The sequence below is a fragment of the Schistocerca americana genome, chromosome 1 (assembly GCF_021461395.2).
Source record: "Schistocerca americana isolate TAMUIC-IGC-003095 chromosome 1, iqSchAmer2.1, whole genome shotgun sequence".
NCBI lineage: Eukaryota > Metazoa > Arthropoda > Insecta > Orthoptera > Acrididae > Schistocerca > Schistocerca americana.
In genome coordinates this window covers 798995143-799009336 of record NC_060119.1, presented here as the reverse complement: position 1 = coordinate 799009336, position 14194 = coordinate 798995143, and the positions used below count along the sequence as shown (strand labels likewise).

Genomic DNA, 14194 nt, shown 5'->3' with positions numbered 1-14194 from the left:
GCATTCTGTCACATTACATTTTTTTCTTTCTCTGTACAGATTCAGTTCTGTTCAAACTAGCAGCAGCTGTTCAAGGTGAAATAAAAATATTAAAACGTAAGTATGTGTGTGTTGAAAATATTGACTGTCCCTAAAATAACTGACGCAGGGACTTTTCACGTGTCACCCAGCAGTTACCTGTAATGTAAGAACAGACATTTTTATTTAATCATCACAACAAAATGAAATAATTATAAAAGATTTACTACATTAAGTAGAGCAAAGAGACACGATGTTAAGTGCACCAATGACAGAAAATCATATTTGCTTCATTCTCCTACACTTTACAGTAATGTAACATTAGTTTGCACTTACAGTGATGACAGTATGATCCAAATTACTAACAGATACAATAATAAAACGTCCTTTTTTCACAGACTGGTTGCTTTGTTTATTGCACAGGTTTCTATATGACATTTCAGAACACAAATGGATCTGATTTCTGTCAGTATATCAAAGTATATATACTAATGATATGAATATAATAGATGGAAACATTCCACGTGGGAAAAATATATCTAAAAACAAAGATGATGAGACTTACCAAACAAAAGCTCTGGCAGGTCGATAGACACACAAACATACACACAAAATTCTAGCTTTCGCAACCAACGGTTGCTTCGTCAGGAAAGAGGGAAGGAGAGGGAAAGACGAAAGGATGTGGGTTTTAAGGGAGAGGGTAAGGAGTCATTTCAGTCGCAGGAGCGGAAAGACTTACCTTATGGGGAAAAAAGGACGGGTATACACTTGCGCACACAGACACAGAAAAATGTCTGCTTGTGTCTTTGTATGTGCGGATGGATATGTGTGTGTGTGTGTGTGTGTGTGTGTGTGTGTGTGTGTGTGTGTGTGTGTGTGTGTGTGTGTGTGTGTGTGTGTGTGTGCGCGTGTGTGTGTGCGTGTGCGCGCACGAGTGTATGCCCGTCCTTTTTTCCCCATTAGGTAAGTCTTTCTGCTCCCGGGATTGAAATGACTCCTTACCCTCTCCCTTAAAACCCACATCCTTTCATCTTTCCCTCTCCTTCCCTCTTTCCTGATGAAGCAACCGTTGGTTGCGAAAGCTAGAATTTTGTGTGTATGTTTGTGTTTGTTTGTGTGTCTATCGACCTGCCAGAGCTTTTGTTTGGTAAGTCTCATCATCTTTGTTTTTTTAAAGTATATATACTCCCTGACTAAAAAATTGAATCACCCAGAAGAAATGGATGAAATTAAATGGAACTTCATGGATTCCAGCGGTTACAAAATCAAATCAAATTTACAAGGAAATTGGCAGTATGAGCCCACTATCAGCATGACATTGAACCTCTCTGGCCTGGATGCATTCACTTATTTGGTTAGGATGAGTGTCATAAAGCCAGTGTATCTTCTCATGAGGCAGGCTGGCTCACTTCTGTTGTAACTGGTCCTTGACATCCCAGATACTAGCAATAGAACGGAGTTGATGTCCGAGCTGATGCGATACACATTCTATTGGGAACAGCTGTGGGAATCTCGCTGTCTACAAGAGTACCCCATCATCACAGAGATAGTCTGTAGAGACACATGCCATGTGTGTACAAAAACTGTCCTGTTGAAAAATGGCACAGTGATCCTGTCGGATGAGAGATAATACGTGAGGATGCAGTACGTCTGCGACATATCATTGTGCCGTCTGAGTTCTCTCAATTACTGATAGCCATGACATGAAATGAAACTCAATGACTCCAGCCACAATGCTAGCAGTAACACAATGAAGTATGGGACATCTCCCCAGAACACTCCCATAATTGCTGGCGATAGATGGCCAGGGTGTTGCAGAACCGAGATTAATTACTAAACACAATGCAAAGCTATTCAATAGCAGTCCATGCTTCCCTCCAAACATGGGCATTTGTGTTGTGCTGTTAGTGGCAGCCTACAAGTAGAACCGTAATTCTCTAGTCCAGCTGCTGCTAGTCTCCAGTCAGTGGTGTGGGAAAACATAGAATGTTGCAGGGAATCCGTTACTTATTCTTGTATGGCAGGTGCAGGTGTGAAAAAGTTGGTGTGTTTCATGCGCAATACAATGATCTTCACTTGGAATGATCAGACATAATCAACTGGAACCTTGATGACAAGAATGCCTGCCATTGTGTTCCCATCCTGTCCAGCACCGGGTCACTGTCACATCCGAATGCCCCATAAATCTGGTTATTGCATAATTCAGACAGCCTGCAGAATGGAGACCCACAATGAGGCCCCTTTAAAACTCTGTCAGGTGTTGATAACACTGTCCCACATGAGCGTGTACCATGTCTTTGTTCTTCCTAGTGATCACTCATGTCTGATGCTCTTCGCACCCCCGTGTACCCTACCGAACCTGGTAACAAAACTAAACATAGTTAGCCACTCTAGTGACATTTGTATCACAGAAAACTCCAGCTGTAATCATTTACGTACCGCAAACTGGGGTAATACTGATCATTTTTTGGTGGCTTTTAACTGATATTTTCCATGCCGTTAAAATCATTTTTACATAATTTTATATTTAAAATGTATGATGCTTTCCTCTCAGTTCAATAGAGAATTGAAACAAGCAAATATATCGTGAGTATTGGAAGGAAATCACTGATCAGCATTACCCCATGGCGTGTAGAATTCTGATAAGGTTTATTTTGCTCAATTGTAGATGTTACACTTTCACACAGGTTACAATGGTCAAAATTTTACACTTTTAAAAAAGTGTAAACATTACTGTAGCTACAAAATAAAAAATAGCCCTACACATTTAAATATATGAACAAGAATAATAAAAAATTTTAACACACAACTCAACCCTCAGATTCAAACACTTGCTTCATTACAATCAGTCCTACTCCGCACTGCTAATGTCAGCATTGGAGAATTTACACTCATATCATTTGCAAGAGATCAGCTCCATCTCTGACAATTTCCTATGTCCATTGGGTCTGCAACATCCGAGAATACAAAAAGGTTGTGGCTTCAGTGTTTCTTTTTTTCATTAAATTAATTTTATAAAGTCCCACACTTGTCTTCCTTATTACATGGCCAAACGAAATGTTGAATTCTTTTTGTTTCTGGTTATGTGATAAGAACTATAGCACCACTCAACAACTGCAGTTCCTTTCCTGTTTTGACTGAAGTTGAAGTGGCATCTTTGAGGGAGAAGCAACATGGTTTGAGCACTTCGAAGCCTGAGTTCCTTGTTTCCAGCATATTTTCACCTTCTTGTGACTCTGCACTTTCCTTGCTGTCCTTCATATCACTGGTGATGAAATCCTTAACCACAATGCCTTTCCTAGGAGGTATAGTCAGCCACTTTGCACAATTGAAGATGTGCTTGTATTTGGGTCAGCAACTTGGGCTTGCTGGAGATGTTCTTCAGAGGATGCAGTATAGGAAGGTTTATCACTGCTAACGTTATTCTCATTTTTGAAATCTGATCCAGCTCTTCTTCAAAATGGAAAGGTATAATACCAGATTTTTTTGTAAACCCTGATATTATCTTGGTTGCAGAATTCATAACTATTTTCATCAAAGTTTCTTTCAACAGTTTAGGAAATACTGACTTCTGCATCACTCCTGTTGGATTTCTTCCACTCATCTAACATGTATCGCCAAGCTGTCTTTAAGGGGCAAACGAATGCATAGTCAAAAGGCTGGCAAGGGTGGGTCACATTTGGAGGCAGGAGGACAAATGTAATGTAATATTCCTCACAAACCTTGATTACACTTATCACGAGGTGACTGGATAAGTTATCCCCAATCATAATCTTGGGTCCTTGTAATTTCATAAAATAGGGCAACAAAATTTTCATGAACCATGATTTAAACATGTTTATATCAAACCACCCACCCATATTCCTGTTGTTACCAGCCCCATTGACACCTCCCTGAGTCCCAAGTATCATTCATACAGATGCTTACTTTTGTAAACAGTAAATGGGGGCAACAATGTTCCATCTGCAGCTGCTGCCATCATAACACTGATAATAGTTTTAGATGCATCTAAAATTCTCTTGAGATTCTTCATCCCTCCTTTGACAAACACCTTCACCTGTCCTGGGTTGTCAGAAAAATTTATTTCATCGTAGTTAATTATATTATAGTCACAAACTTCATCCAACATTTCCCTAAGATAATCGTAATATTCCGTTTTGATCTCCTTCAAAACAGCTGCTCTAACTCCTTTCATGTTGTCTCTGATTTTCACTGTCTGTTTGCAGTTTCTTCTCAGAAGTGCATGAACCCGATCTAATCCGGCTGATGATCTTTAAATCTCTTTTCCATTTTCCCTATGTGATTGAGGTAACCCTGTACAATGTTACATACATCTGTGTTTCTCAGTAGAAAACCCCATTTAGCACAAATCAATAAATGGTCAACAAGCATTTTGTCCTCTTCTCTGTGTAAAGCTGTTGGTGCACCCACCTTGGTTTTATACTTACTCCTTAACTTACCATTAAGGGTAGTGTGTGGTACAGCAAATTCTTCTGATGCTCGTTTTCCCCTAACACATGGCCTTTATCACATTTTCCTGGAAAATGGAGTTGTACTTGCACCTTGATACATGGGCAGGATTTGAGCCTGTACTGCCAGTCTGACTGCCACGGACATTTGGACATTAGCCTCTGTACTATGCTTGCTTGGTCAAATCAAGGCTGATGTTATGGTTATATGATGCATGTATAAAACTTCATTATCGGTTTTCTCAGAAACTAGGGACTACACATGAAAAGTCACTAGCTAGGTACACAGGATAAGTCCATCTACAATGTATCTGAGAGTCATAAAAATCCACCATTAACAGGTCTAATGGTTCCCTCGTAAGACCTCTGTGATATACCACCTTTTTCCACTTTCGTAATTAAATGTACATTCTCATGGGTTGAATTTACACAGAAAAAATCATGATAGTTCATAAACTGTTCTGTAACAATAGTCATATTAAGAATTTGGTGGCGCCAAAATTGTATTTTACATGAATAAACAGACTGGTTAGGGCTTAGCGCTGCTGTATTCAGAGGGTGCAGTAGATTGGATGCTGCTGCTGCTGCTGCTGCTGCTGCTTGACACAAAGTTTACAACTACAGTACAGAGCAGTGTTGCAACTGGTAAAGCTCAGTGAATGTATCAATATTTGTACTACCTGAATTGGAGACAGGTATAGCAGTCATCAACTCTTGGAGCAAAACCTGGTTGATGACCCTCAACATAAATGAATGTAAGGAACGCATGTAAATTGTCAAAACCCTCCGATATTGCTTGGCTTCACAGCTATTGATTTGTCTTTCAAATATTTTGCAACTGCCTAATACTTTGGAGTTTCTGCTGGAGTGATTTAAACAGTAATGTTGACGTATATCGGGCCATGAGGAAATAAATTATGGACAGTTTCATCGGAAGAATCCTAAAAGAAACATAACTTGCCTGCAAATAACGTCACTTAAAAAAATCCGTATTCGACTAAGTATTGAGTGTGTTCTTGGACTCTTCCCCAATAATTGAAAAGGTTATGCATGGTTAAAAACAAGGTGTGTGCTGTACCATGGCTTAGTTTGGTCAGTGTTTGGTTGAAGATGCTACAAGAAAAGCGCTATGCGTCAGAGAGCCGTATCGTAACATACATTTAAATAGGTATTGAGAAACCTTTTGCTTCTGTCGCCATGTATCTCACATACTAACGATCAAGGATACAATTGTAGAAATTTTGGTTGTATGCATATATAATGTACTTTCTTTCTGTGTGTTGTTGACAAATGCAACTCAGTTAGAGGAAAGTAAATATGCTGCCTGTTATACCATCTGCCGCACACTGTAGGGTCTTGCAGAATAGATTAGTAGGTTGTGCTGTTATATGTTAGCCATTGCTGTCATTATTCTTGTATGAAGTATCACACAATAATGTGTACTGGCAGCACACCAGCTTCTTATGGTGTGCAAAATATGTAATAAATATTTCAGACCTGTCTGTCCTGTACGTAACTGGTGAATTTCTAGTCTGCATACTTTGTGAAAAAAGCTCTTTGTGTTGCCTAGTCCCCATGTTTCCAAGAAAAACATGTCTTTTTCCATATTTTACAGCACACAGAACCTATAACTGTTCTAGATTACTAGATATTATTAGTTTTGTTTAAAATATTTGTCTTGCATATGCAACTCCCCATGGCAGAAGTGAACTGATGAGTAGTGAACATAACAAATTATACTATTCAGAAAGTAAATTTGCTGAAAGTTTGAGCTGTAAAAGATTTCTTTGTGTGTCTCTAAATTTACAGATTATCAAAATGTGAAAAACAATTTATGATGTCTGTAGTTGATTGTTTTGTTCATAAATGTATTTAATATTTTGAAGGGTAAACGGCAGAAGAAGGGTTCAGAGCTTTGGCTGGAAGATGCTGAGGACGCAATCAGTGCTGCTAATGATGAAATTAAGTCTGTTGTTCAATGTGAGTATTGTTTTGATCTTGTAACTTAGTTGCCTTTACCTGCTCTGGGCACATGCAGCCTTCATGTTGTTTAAAGGTGTCATTCTGTACCTCATACTTATGACCATCATATTCTATTTTAGGCAAAAATCAAACAATGGAAAATCCAGGATGGGATGTAGCAATATTATGAAAAGGGAAGTTGCTACTCACACACACACACACACACACACACACACACACACACACACACACACACACACGGGCTTCCTGTTCCCCTTCCAGCACTACACAGCCGTCATTCCACCACCACACTCAGTCTTTTTACTTCTCTCCTTTTCCACTACTCCCCCCCCCCTCCCCCCCCTCCCACCTCTCCTCTTCTTCCCTGCCCTCTGTCTAACCTGCAACACTTCACTGTCCACCACCCCCACCATGCATCCCTCCTCCGCCACAGCCTCCTTACTCCCACCCAGTCGCCACTCACATCATGCACTGGTGCTGCTGCTTGCAGTGTGGTTTCAGTTGCCTGAGACTGCAGGTGTGTATGTGCGTGTGTGTGTGTGTGTGTGTGTGTGTGTGTGTGTGTGTGTGTGTGTGTGTGTGTGTATTGTTGATGGAGGCCTCAATGGCCGAAAGCTTTATTTATTTGTCTTTTAATTTATCTTTTTGTTGTGTCGTATTGTATGTTAGGTTTAATAATTCTTAATCTGAAAGTTTCACAGGCTAATGTCGTGTGCTGACACCCTCCTTGTCTTCTCATTGCCACGTGGCATTTTACAATGTTCTTTAGTAGGTAGCAGAGAAGGACCCTCCCTTCCCCACTAAAGAGGCTCCCATAAAGTCTGGCCACCCATGCTGGAGGTATCTTCAGTGATGAGCAATCCCTTGTCCATTATGCTGTAGGTCTTATTCAGGCCTTCACAGACATGCAGTACCCTCCAAACCTAGTTCAAAAACTGCAGTTGGAGCCATAAGGAATGTTACAAAAGGTAGGAAAATATATTTTCCTACCAAGAGCTGACAGGATATAAATTGCTGAATATCTGAGTAGTTAAAATCAAATATTCAGTTCTCAGAACAATGATGTGGAGTGCAAATAGATAAAATTTAAAAGCGTTGCCTAGTATGGTTCAAACAAGTCTATTCCAAGTAAGGTTGTAAGAAATGGGGAAGAACCATTATCATAAGAAAATTAGGGTCTATGTAAAATCAGTATGAAGATCGAAATAATCTATCCAGTCCCTCAGTGAACATACAAAAATGGAAGACGATAGAGAAGACTCAAATATCAGATTTGATCCTTCAAAACTGAATCCAGTTGAATGTTCACATAGAACAAAGAGTAGAAAAGCAAATCCCAGTCTGATACTTGTAGGAAGAATCTTAAGGAAATGTAATTCATCTACGAAAGAAGTGGCTTACAAAATGCTTGTATTAGTGGTCCTTGAGTATAGCTCATCAGTGTGGGTCCCTAATGAGGTTGGATTAACGGAAGAGATACACAAGATCCAATGAAGAGTGGCGTATTTCGTCCTGGGACTGTTTAATCAGCAAGAGAGCATAACAGCATTGCCCATCGAACATCAATGATGCTTCAAAAGAGGCATTGTGCATCATAGAGAGATTTACCATTGAAATTCCACAAGAGTATGTTCCGACAAATCTAGCATTGTTCTGTATTACTTCCTCCCTCATACATCTCACAGAACGAATACAGTGAGAAAATCCAAGAAATTACAGCATTAGCTCTAGGTTTACTAACACTTATTTTTCCCATATGCCATTCACAAATGGAACAAGGAAGGGTGGGCTCAGATATCTGGAGGGGAAAATCATTTTCCTGCTTCTCTCAAGTAGTTCACAGTGGCTGTGTACCCATGTATACCAAAGACTCTTGAGACTCATATGGTGGTACCAGAAATACCCTCCGCCACCCACTTTGTGGTTTCTTGCAGAGTACAGGCGTAGATGTAGATGTAGACCTCCTGTTCTAAATCGTCACATGCCACTAGTTCTCCACCACCCCCATGAACCACCATAGTCCATCACAGGCACATCTTACTGTATTAGAAGCATGGCCATCTATGAAAGAAGTTATATCATATACAGACTTTTCTGTGACATCTATACAGCCTCTTTTTTTGGACTGACCACCAACCAGCTCTTCACCTGAATGAATGGCAACTACCAAACAATGATCAGGGGCCAAAGTTGACCAACCAGTTGCAGAACATGCTACTGAGCTCAACCTCAAGAGTTGCCTCAAAACCCATGCCACCTGGACCCCCGTTGCCCCTTTCCTAATACCAGGTTCTCTGACTTATGTAGATGGGAATAATTATCCGTACAATACATACTTCAATTTAACGATTCTCCAAGCATCAGTCTTTACTACCCTTTGTCCACACCCACATCCACCCATGTGGTCCATCTGCCCCCTCCCCTTATTCCTCAATCCACTCTTCCATGTATCAAGTGCCACATGCAACAAAGACAGGCTCAAGAATAATGTAGCCGTATGTGCATAAGGTCAGCAGTGTTTCTAATCTTGTTCGTGTGCTTGTCATATCTCAACTATGCAACAAATGGTTACAGTTGATCCTACTATGTGCATTTCATCTAGGGTTTTCCAGTGTCATTATAATATTAATTGCTTGCTGTCATTTAAATTTAATTTAAAAATAAAGAAAACCTTTACCACCACAAAAATGTCTAGATCATGAACTTCTTGTTTCCTCGTTCTCTCTTACCTCTCATTTCTCTCTCCACATATGTTCAGTTTTATTTTATTATTCTCTCATCTTGTTTTGCTGTACATTATATTTATGAATATGCTTTTTTGCTCTATCAAGTCATTAGCTTTTTCCACTCCTTTTTTGGCTTATACTGTTCTTTCAAACTTCACTTTCTTTATTCTGTCAACAGTGTCCTTTCTTCCTTACCTTTTAGAGACCACCTATTATACCATAGTGTTAACTTTTGTCCTGTCCCACTTATTCCCTCCTGTCATTCTGATTTGTGGATCTCGTGTAACAGTCTAGCTGAATGATTATTTTCTAGTGTCTTTACGTATTTCCCTTTTCTTCTTGTGCAGAGAAGAATAAACACTTGTAAGCTGTATTTTTCAGTGTATTACATTGTGGAATATATGGAAAGTGTTTACGTTGTTGTTGGTTTTTTAAAAAAAGATTTAAATTGTTTTTCTGTGTGTGATTATGTACTTACAGTATGCCATTGGTTGTTGGAGATGAATTCTGCTGTACGACGAGGTGATGCTAAAACAGCATCTAGTCTTTTAGCAAAATCAGGGTTGGACACAGATGCAAGCATTATTTTGAGAAACAATCATGCTTTTGAAAGGCTTCGGGATCTTGGTTTCAGAAAGGTACGAAATTCAAAATGTAATGACTTTTTCTAACGTTACTGTTATTATATATTCAAAGGACTATCAAAGTACTACTAAGAATTTACTCTGAAATGAGTAACTGGAATGAAGCCTGTTACAAAACAGAAAGTGTTGACATGTGTATTATTTGTTTGGTGTTTATCATCCTGTAGTAATCAAAGTTATTAGCTGCAGATATTACGTGCATTTAACCACCTTTATGCATGTCTGTGTATTTGGGGGGGGGGGGGGGGGTGGCAAGAATTAGATATCCTTGGGACACACATGATGCTGGTTTAATAACCATATTTGTCTTCTTCAAACAGTGCCTAAAAATGAGAAGTCTTTGTCAAAAAATGGAAAATCCAGGATGGAATGCAACAATATTGAGAAAAGAAATGTTGCTACTCACCATATAGCAGAGATACTGAGTTGCAGAGAGGCACGACAAAAAGACTGTCATAAACCCCTGTTCATGAGGCTAGGTATTCTGACATGTTCCATGACTTTGGAGATTTGCTCCTCAATTTGGTCCTACAGAACTTGACGTGTAAATAAATAAATAAATAAATATACCTTTCGGCCAGTAAGCCTTAGTCAAAATTAGATGACAAACACACACATACACACTCACGCAAACACAACTCGCACACATGTCTGCAGTCTCAGGCGACTGAAGCCACATTACGAGCACCAGCACCAGTGCATGATGGGAATGGCAACTGGGTGGGGGTAAGGAGGTGGCTGGGACGAGGAGGGGGAGGGATAGTAAGGTAGGGGTGGCGGACAGTGATGTGCTGTTGGAGAGTGCATAGGGACAAGTTAGAAATAGGGTAGGGCAGCTATGTGCTGTCAGGAGGTTAGACGGAGGGCAGGAGAAAGGCGGGGAGGGGAGTATAGCGGAAAAGGCGAGAAGTAAAAAGACTGGGTGCGATGGAGGAGTGGGGGCTGTGCAGTGCTGGAATGGGAACAGAGAAGGGCTGGGTGGAAGAGGTCAATGACTAACGAATGTCGAAGCCAGGAGGGTTACAGCAACGTAGGATATATTTCAGGGAAAGTTTCCACTTGCGTAGGCTCAGAAAAGCTGATGTTAGTGAGAAGGATCCACAAAGCACAGGCAGTGAAGAAGTCATTGAAATGAAGGATGTCATGTTCGCAGTGTGCTCATCAACAGGTTAATCAACATGTTTCTTGGCCACAGTTGGTCAGTGGACATTCATGCTGACAGACAGCTTTTTGGTTGTCATGCCCACATAGAATGCAGCTAAGTGGTTGCAGCTTAACTTGTAGATCACATGACTGGTTTCACAGGTAGCCCTGCCTTTGATGGGATAGCTGATGTTTGTACTGGACTAGAGTAGATGGTGGTGGGAGGATATGTAGGACAGGTCTTGCATCTAGGTTTATTACAGAGGTATGAGCAATGAGATAAGGGGTTGGCAACAGGGGCTGTGTAGGGATGGACGAGTATATTGTGTAGGTTCAGTGGACAACGGAGTACCACTGTGGGAGGGGTGGGAAGGATAGTGGATAGGTCATTTCTCATTTCAGGGCACAACAAAAGGTAATCGAAACGCTGGCGAAGAATGTAATTCAGTTGCTCCAGTCCTGAGTGTTACTGAGTTACGGACAGTGGGGTTTTGTGAGGTGGTGAGAGACGGGAAAGACAAGGTATAGGAGATTTGATTTTGTATGTATAAGAGTGGGAGGATAATTACAGTTTGTGAAGGCTTCAGTGAGAGCCTCGGTATATTTCGAGAAGGACCATTTGTCACTGCAGGTGCGAAGACCACGGTGCCTAGGTTGTATGAAAGGGACTTCTTGGTATAGAGCGGGTAGCAGCTGTCAAACTGGAGATGTTGGTGGTGGTTGGTAGGTTTGATATGGACAGAATTACTGATGTAGCCATCTTTGAGGTGGATGTCAATGTCCTGGAAGGTGGCTTGTTCGGTTGAGTAGTCTAGATGAAGCAAATGGGGGAGAAGTTGTTGAGGTTCTGGATGAATGTCCTCAATGAATCTGAACCAAGTGAGGGATTTAGGATTCTGGGTATTTAGGAAGGACTCCTCAAGATGGACCATGAATAGGTTGGCATAGGACGGTGCCATGTGGGTGCCATAGCCATACCCTGGATTTGTTGGTAGGTAAAGCCTTCAAAGGAGAAGTAATTGTGGATGAGGACATAGTTGGTCATGGTGACTATGAAGTAGGTTGTTGGCTTGGAATCTGTTGGGCATTGGGAAAGGTAGTGTTCAGTAGCTCTAGGGCCATAGGCATTAAGGATGTTAGTGTAAAGGGAGGTGACATCAATAGCGACGAGCAGGGCACCGTGCTGTAAAGGACCATGGCCTTCCCACTATTGAACACTACCTTTCCCAAGTATAACCCCACCCACAGTTACTTCTCATTTGAAGGCATTACCTACAAACAAATATGGGGTATGGCCGTGGGTACCCGTGTTGGACCATCCTGTGCCAACCTATTAATGGGCCATCTTGAGGAATCCTTCATAAAAACCCAGAATCATAACCCCCTCACTTGGTTCAGATTCATTGATGGCATTCATCCAGAACCTCAACAACTTCTGCCCCATTTGCTTCACCTGGTCCTACGCACCCAACAAGGCACCTACCTAGACATTGACCTTCACCAAAAAGATGGTTACGTCAGTAACTCCGTCCATATCATACCTACTAACCACCACCAATATCTCCACTTTGACAGCTGCCACCCGTTCCTTACCAAGAAGTCCCTTTCATACAGCCTAGGCACCATGGTCTTCGCACCTGCAGTGACAAGCAGTCCCTCTCGAAATATACCGAAGGTCTCACTGAAGCCCTCACAAACCCTAATTATCCTCCCAACCTTGTACAAAAACAAATCTCCTGTGCCTTATCATTCCAGTCTCCCACCACCTCCCAAAGTCCCACTGTCTGGCCACAAAGGAGCATTCCCCTCGTAACTCAGTACCACCCAGGACTGGAGCAAAGCAACTGAATTACAGTCTCCTTCATGGTTTCGACTACCTCTCATCATGCCCTGAAATGAGAAATGTCCTACTCACTATCCTTCCCACCCCTCCCACAATGGTATTCCGCCATCCACTGAACCTCCACAATATACTCGTCCATCCCTGCACAACCCTAGATGCAGGACCTGTCACCTACATCCTCCCACCACTACCTACTTCAGTCTGGTCGCGAACATCACCTATCCTATCAAAGGCAGGCTACCTGTGAAAGCAGTCATGTGATCTACAAGTTAAGCTGCAACCACTTTCCTGCACTCTGTGTGGGCATGACAACCAGCAAGCTGTCTCTCTGTCTGTGTGAATGGCCAGTGACAAACTGTGGGCAAGAAGTAAGTCGACCATCCTGTTGCGGAGCACGCTGCAAAACATGACATCCTTCATTTCAGTGACTTTTTCACAGCCTGTGTTTTATGGATCCTTCCCACTAACACCAGCTTTTCTGAACTGCGCAGCTGGGAACTTTCCCTCCTATGTATCCTACGTTCCTGTAACCCTCCTGGCCTTAACCTTCGTTAGTCATTGTCCTCTCCCATCCAGCCCCTTCTCTGTTCCCATTCCAGCACTACACAGCCCTGATTCCTCCATCGCACCCAGTCTTTCTACTTCTCATCATTTCTGCTATTCCCGCCCCGCTCCCCATCTCTCCGCTGCCCTCTGTCTAATCTCCCGACTGCACAAAGCTGTCCTACCATCTTTATACCTCGTCCCTGTGTGCTCCCCAACAGCACGTCACTGTCAGCCACCCCTACCCTCCTATCCCTCCCCCTCCCCATGCCGCAGCCTCCTCCTTACCCCCACCCATTCGCCATTCCCATCTTGCACTCTTGCTGCTCCCCTCAGTGTGGCCTCAGTTACCTGAGACTGCAGTCATATGTGTCTGAGATGCGTTTGTATGACTGTGTATGTGTGTGTTTGTCATCTAATTTTGAGGAAGGCCTTACTAGCCGAAAGCTGTATTTATGACAGTCTATTTATTGTGCCTATCTGGTACTGAGCACCTCCGGTATATGTTGAGTAGCAATGTTCCTTTTCTCAATATTGTAACTAATGCAGTGATTTTCTTCTTCCAACTTAATCATTAGTCCACTGAACTGGATATTGATCTCAGAATCAACTCAAGAAAATCAATTGAAGAAAAACTATGTATAATGTGGTGTAGAACAAAAATAATGATACATCTTCAGAGAGATAAAATTGATGTGATACCATTTGCAACATACAATTACATTTTTGAAATCTTTGCTTGCAGTTCCTGCCTACCAAAAATAAGTTTTTTGTAGTGTAATGTTCTTAGACATTGTCTTATATTGATTTTTACAAGGAATTACA

General features: G+C 41.5%; 1 protein-coding gene across 1 annotated transcript in view; it reads left to right on the top strand.

Annotated features, from left to right (window-relative positions):
• The window catches only part of LOC124612604 (ras GTPase-activating-like protein IQGAP1), a 340604-nt gene that overhangs the window by 162407 nt on the left and 164003 nt on the right, over positions 1–14194 (top strand). Inside the window, exons 14-15 of the mRNA XM_047140897.1 lie at positions 6374–6467; positions 9677–9834. Coding sequence (XP_046996853.1) covers positions 6374–6467; positions 9677–9834 — 252 coding nt within the window. The remainder of the gene's footprint in view (positions 1–6373; positions 6468–9676; positions 9835–14194) is intronic.